The 6,316-nt window shown below is 45.9% G+C and overlaps 1 protein-coding gene across 1 annotated transcript; it reads right to left on the reverse strand.

Annotated features, from left to right (window-relative positions):
* Window positions 1-456: 456 nt before the first annotated feature.
* On the reverse strand, window positions 457-3,455 carry LOC147887441 (uncharacterized). The gene is made up of 3 exons (XM_087394876.1): window positions 3,275-3,455; window positions 1,010-2,961; window positions 457-874 (listed from the first exon to the last, which is right to left on the reverse strand). The coding sequence occupies exons 2-3, from the start codon at window positions 2,792-2,794 to the stop codon at window positions 743-745; spliced, it is 1,917 nt and encodes a 638-aa protein (XP_087251002.1). The 5' UTR covers window positions 2,795-2,961; window positions 3,275-3,455; the 3' UTR covers window positions 457-742.
* Window positions 3,456-6,316: the final 2,861 nt, after the last annotated feature.

Raw genomic sequence — 6,316 nt, forward strand, 5'->3', positions numbered from 1 at the left:
CAGCCTATTCTGCTGGTCAGTCCTTCCGTGTTGTTCTTCTACTTCAATCAACAGGAGACTTGTGCAGGCTGAGCAGCCTACCCTGCTGGTGGGCCCTCCATGTTCTCGTTCTACTTCTCAATTCTCTCAACCATTTTCATGGAAGACAAAAACTCAAGTTGTAACGGCCTCTCAAATACTTAGTCTGCCTGAGCTGATATTATGGTCGGTTAGCCTATTTATTCTTTAAAATTGGCATTACCGGTGTAACTTGCGAGGCTTCAATTCCTAGAGCTCACTTGGACTGCCAATGTTACATCTAGGGTATTGTATTCTGTATTTTTATCTGTAGTAGTTGTATGATGTGTTGTTACAAGTTTAGTTGCAAACAGTTCTTTAAGGCGCTGGTGCATCAATGAAATATCAAAATGCTTTGTATAATCAGAGAGTACTTTCAGGACAAATTTTACGCTGAATGCAAATAATAAATGGTAAATTGGGTCTACCTCCCAAGGTATTCAGATTTTGTTAGTCCGAGTATACACAGAAAATAATTCAAGGGGCGACCCACTGACGAGGGGTTCATTTTGTTGTCCCGAATCTAGATGCAATTCGCCAGCATACAACAGAAACCATGAAAACATTTGTCAGATCAAGCTTGATCTGAGAAAATATATTTTTCGACCATTTTTCCATAAGGAAGGCCGATGCAAAAAGAGGAAAGCCTGTTGCGTTTTCTGCACCATTTGTATTGCCACGTCTTCTATTGCTCTGGTGAATCCAGCTTGCTCATTCCAGACAGAGATTGATACTGCATGTGGGAGTCGTCAAGAAGTTTCCTACGGCCTGGCCTTCTTAGCAGCAGTGCACGCTTTATTGCTCTGTAAGTTGCCACCTGCAATACAGACATCTGTTTATCAGCAGGTTTAACCGGAATCTCTCCAACTCCAATAAGAGTTTATCTCTTCTATGCGTCTGTTTGAGATGATCAGTCTATCGAGGCAAAATCCAGATAGTGAAATTCGCTTACAAAGAATCGAGAGCCTCTCCTTCGCAGCCTACACAAGACTCTTCTGCTTCCCCCTTTTCTGTGTATTCTGTGCTTCCCTGTCACCGAAGATCGGTATGTCGTGGACGGTAAGGTTCCCGGAAAATGGTCCTGTTTCTTAGAGACAATTCGCCTTTCGTCCATTGCCCACTTTGCGTCTGTTTCTGCAATATGTTTGGAGTCGAAACAAGGACGGTCTTCAACAGCATCCTTCTCACAAACGACTCCGCTTTTTTGACGTTCCTCCCCGTCCTCCAAGAGATAAGAGTTCCCCTCAATCCGACCATCACTGGTAGCAAAACGATGGAAGTAAGCGCCGCTTTCGAGAAGGTGTACGCTCTTTCCGCGTCCTCTTCGAAACATATTTGCGAAGTACTTAAAATTCCTCCCGGGGCTAAAACAATTTCGGTTGCTCTCCACGCATTCATCATCCGTTGGACCTAAATATCGATAGGGCGACGTCCTCGGAACGATGGTGGCAACATAAGGAGAGGGAAGCTGATAATCGACCTTCAACTTGGCTTCATAAGCATCCCCATTCGCGGGCGTATCTGCTGCGGCTGCGTGAGAGCTTGGGGAAGGACTGGGCTCAACGGAATTGGAAGAGTTAGCTGACGGGGACTGAGGAGCCTCCGTAGCTGTAGGCTCCGATGAATGTATCGCATTATCAGACCTTCCAAGCTCCAAGGCAGGCTCATCCTTCGAAGAACGTCGATGGTGACCAGGGAAGAGGTGTTGCAAGACGCGCCAAGAATGCGTGCTGTTCCGATGACGGCCATGGCTAAAGCTAATGTCGCAAGGAAGGTGAGAAGCGGATGAAGGCACAGAAACGAGGCGAGGGGGGAGAGGCAAGGAGTGGAAGGGAGAAGCAAGCTCGCGAGGCTTGGGCTTGCCGGGGAAATCTTCCCAGAGGAAGGGGATGGAGGCAGGCGTTCTGGCTGGTGTGATTGGCGATGGAGTGAGCTCCCATGGCATGATTTGGAGCAGGAATTTGGCTGCAGGGGAAGCTTTGAGATCGATTGTGGCTTCGTCCGTCGAAATTTCGCTCAAGTTTCTGCTGAGAATTCGTTCGACACGCTTCCTCCTCAGCGTCTCTGCCTTCTCTGCTGTTTCTTCCAAGTCTGGCCTCGCCATAGCCACCTCCAGCTCCGGCAATGGTGCCTTCAACCTCGTCCTCGCTGCTGATGATCTCCTTCTTCTTCCCACGCCGCTTATCCCGCTGTCGTCCTGCGCTTTCACCACCTCCCTCCTCGAATTTTCCTCGCTCCACTGCTCTTCCAACGTGCATTCGTCCATCGACGCAGCTTTTTTCCTCTCCCTCGCCGCCGATGGCGAACTCTGCTCCCTCCTCAGCAATTGTCGGCCCGCCGAAGCCCTCTCCGCCTCCACCACCCCCCTGCTCTTGAAAATTGGAAAGGAACCGTTGCCTCCGGAAAACAGTTCTGCTCTTGGACTTACAATCAGCGGGGTTTGGAACGAGAAGTCGTCATCAGCTCCGCCGTTTTCCTGTGTAACGTCCTCGCCCGGAATCGCGAGCTTGTCGCACAGGTCGCGAGCCATACTTCCAGGCCGCGCTGCATTATTGCCCTCGGCGCACCCTGCAATCTGATCCTTCCGCAGGCCGATGCCATCGACAGGGAAGAGCTGGAGCTGCGAGAGATCGAGTTTCTCAAAATCGGAACTGGTAAGGAGTATGGAAACGATGGTTTCCGTGGAGTCGGGAGCAGCAACAACGGATCGCAAGCTGTCGCTGATGATGAGGGGCATAGTCAACGTCCTACGCTTGCAACTTCGCAAGCACAGCCTGCGATTCTGCAAGGAAATTGTCGAGCGATGGAGCACATGCACCGATTTTCTCAAATAATTGAGGACGAAGAAAAGTATGCTCGAGCAGGAAAATTTGCAGGTCGTCGAGCGGAATTGATTCAAAAACTCTGCAAAACGGCAGCAATCAAGCTCAAAACCGCTGTAAAAGGTGCAGCAAATGCGCCGAACGTCCTAGGATCAAGCATGTTGGTCGACCCGCGGATGACAAAACGAAGAACTGGACGCTGCACGAACAAGCAAACGTCCGCACGGGTCTTGGCAAAAGTGTAATTAAAAACGGCAGCAAACGCACCGATTTTCGCAAGGATGGAGCACGAAATCTTGTGTGCAGGAAGCTACAGAATCAAGAGACGAGACAGCGAATGCACAGAATCAAGAGAAGAGACAGCAAATGCGCAGGGAAGCGTGTCGGAAGATTACCGGGATCAAGTGAAACGGGATGAATGTGAGCCGAATTCTTTTGTGCATGAAATGGAGAGCCAGAAAGCTGGTGGACAGGAGAAGAGTCAAGGTTGATGAACGGAATGTGGACGGAAAAAGGATTGAAGAAGAAGATGGATGACGGAGATTTGGACGGAAATTTTGGATGATGGTGAAGTGACGACAAGATGGTACTTGCACCTTTGAAACTTTGAAGTCCTCTTTATTTTTGTCTTTCTACTTTTCCACAAAGTCTCTCTCACACATCATTTTTTTCTCAACACATGGAGAATTTGCAGTTTTTCCTTGCGCATTTGCTGATTTTTTAGAGCGCATTCCCCCCCATAGCACAGCTTGCCCTCAGAGTGTTCCGCCGTGTCGGACCATCCATCCTAATCCGTCTTTTCCGCCATGCTTCCTTCATCTCTTCCATCCTTCGCTATCTCTCACCCTGGGCACATGGAGGGTTTTGCGGAAGGTTCAGGCAAGATTCCAGCAAAAATGCCTACCGGAAGCCTATCGGATGCCTGACGAATGCAAAGGGATTGCACCGTCAGGTAAGGTCCAGCAAGAGGGGATATCCGATTGGAATGGAGGAACGATCCTCTCATGTGCCCCTATTTCCGGCAAGGTCCATCAACCTTCCGGCAGCCATGTGCCCCTGATTCTGATAAGTCTACCCTTAGCGGATTGCAATCGGAATCCTATCATGTGCCCAAGCTATCTGATCTGTTGTCATGCATCTGCACACAGTCTACAACAATCTACACAACAGACGAACCTCCTCATTTTCAGGGCCCCCTATTATCAAGCCTAACATCAACTAAATACCCGATGTTAGCGGAGCCCTCTACTACTGCTAGAAATATGGCGAATTTCAAGGTAATCTACACGAGAACAACTCCAAACTGTATTTGCAAGAAATAGGCACTGCATTTCATGGGCATGGGAATGCCCTCTCAGCTCGCTTTGAAGTTCTCTCTCACCGAAATTTGCGGAATTTTGAGCCAGTGCGTGCGCGACACCATTTGTGCGTAGATCGCGGCACGAATGGCGCATCGGGGGTAACTTAATCGAGAGCCCCATTTCCCTGCTAGGTTGTCGACTCTATTATGTTATGGAAAGGCTACAAGAGATAATAACTAGCCATTTAGAAACAAATCTCAGCCATAGTGTTTAGGTGTGCTAACATTATTTGCTACAAAGTAGAAACACTCTAAGGAGGAATTAGTTCTAAGTTTAGAATTTCAAAACATGACAGAAGTGTGGGCCTTTTGGTTTGGAGAGGCATTCTCTATCCTTCTAGCTAAACAATTTTAGCATGAGGATTCTCATGTTGGTTTGGAGAGGTCTTCTCTATCCTTCCAGCAAAAAAATTAGCATGCGGATTCTCATGTTGGAGCTACTCTTGTTGCCCCAATCATTTGCTTGGTGGCAACTTGAATTTTCTCACGACCTTGAAGCAACAAAAGGAGCAACGTGTCGGAATATCGAACTCTACCATTTGCAACATGTTGGAATCTCTAACTCTACAATCTACATCGACCAAAAAGAAGGCAAATGCCTTTTGCATGCTATTTGTAAAGTGCTTTGAGACCTGAGATCACATCTCTTAGTGTTCCCTTTTCATCAAATAGAATGTTAAAAGGTCTCCAAAATGCAAAATCTTATCTCAAGATGTTATTGTTAATCAAAGAGGGGCCTGCATGGGAATAAGTAGGTTCTAATCCAAAAAATATATAGGATCCAATATAACAAGATAATAAAGGATAACGAGGCTAGCATGACCCATCTATTATGAAAACATCTAAGATACCTATTGCATGTGTTTTAACATTAAAAAAGATCGCAACCTAAAAGAGAACTGTAATTTGATGAATTACAAAAAGGGCCATTAAATATAGGAACCCATCTTAAAACGATTGTGGATAAATAAATTTCTTGAAAATGACTTGAAAGAATTTTTGCAACTCATAGAAAATTTTAAGCATATGGAGTTAGCAAAAGACGAAAGACGATTAGTTCAGTGATTTTACACCGGAGGATGTGTATTACTTTATTTGTTATTCAATCTAAGGGTAGCCAAGGGAAACATGTGTACGCACCTACGGGGTATTAACCATGCCACCTTGCATCTATGATGGAGCCACACAACAACCCACACTAAGCCCATGGGAAGGGCCCTTTGTGATGGGCCCATGGACTAGGCTATCACCTTAAAGGTTGGACTCTAGATATAAAAAGCTTGGAATAGACAAATAGCAAAGCCTTTTAAGGTGACTGGTATATTGATAACAACACCCATTGGAAGGGCCCTTTGTGATGGGTCCATGGCCTAGGCTATCACTTAAAGGTTGAACTCTAGATATAAAAAACTTGGAATAGACAAATAGCAAAGCCTTTTAGGGTGACTAGTATATTGATAACAACACCTTGCTCAAGGTGAAACTATGTTTGTGAAGGGATTTCAATCCTATTTGTGTGGACTAGCTTGTTACACTTGTCTTGTTGTAGCAAGTGTCCTTCTCTTACAATTCCTCTCAGTTTGTCTTACAATTCCTCTTAATTTCCACTCCTAAATTGACTAACTCTCTTAGATGAGGTGTTCTTGCCATTGTTGAGTGCTTGGACGTTCAGCTCTCCCTTCCACATGATATTCCTTCACTTGACTTTTCCCCCCATTCCCTTTCCCATGCGATCATATTCATGGAGGGATTTATTCATTTTTATATCGACTATCTTGTAACATTTGTGTTTGTTTTAACCAATAACCTTCTCTTACACTAAAGTTTGTTATCACCAATAATCTTGTCTTACACTTCCTCTCAATTTTCACTCCTACATTAGCTAGCTCTGTTGGATGAGATATTCTTGCCAAGGTTAAGTGGTTCAGCTTTTAACTCTCCCCTCCATGTGAGATTCCTTCACTTGACTTTCCCCCCATTCCTTTCTTCATGCTATCATGATGAGAGAGAGAGAGAGAGAGAGAGAGAGAGAGAGAGAGAGAGAGAGGGAGAGAGGGAGAGAGAGAGAGAGAGAGGG

Source organism: Dipteris shenzhenensis, chromosome 23 (genome assembly GCF_047967505.1).
Source record: "Dipteris shenzhenensis isolate YYH24624 ecotype China chromosome 23, Dip_SZ_1.0, whole genome shotgun sequence".
NCBI lineage: Eukaryota > Viridiplantae > Streptophyta > Polypodiopsida > Gleicheniales > Dipteridaceae > Dipteris > Dipteris shenzhenensis.

What these genes read in the sequence shown, in the direction of transcription:
- LOC147887441 (XM_087394876.1), bottom strand. Translation starts at nt 2,794, where the DNA reads ATGCCCCTCATCATCAGCGACAGCTTGCGATCCGTTGTTGCTGCTCCC. An exon ending in GGAGAGGCTCTCGATTCTTT is followed by an intron (nt 875 to 1,009) that starts GTAAGCGAATTT and finishes TCTGTATTGCAG; the next exon opens with GTGGCAACTTACAGAGCAAT.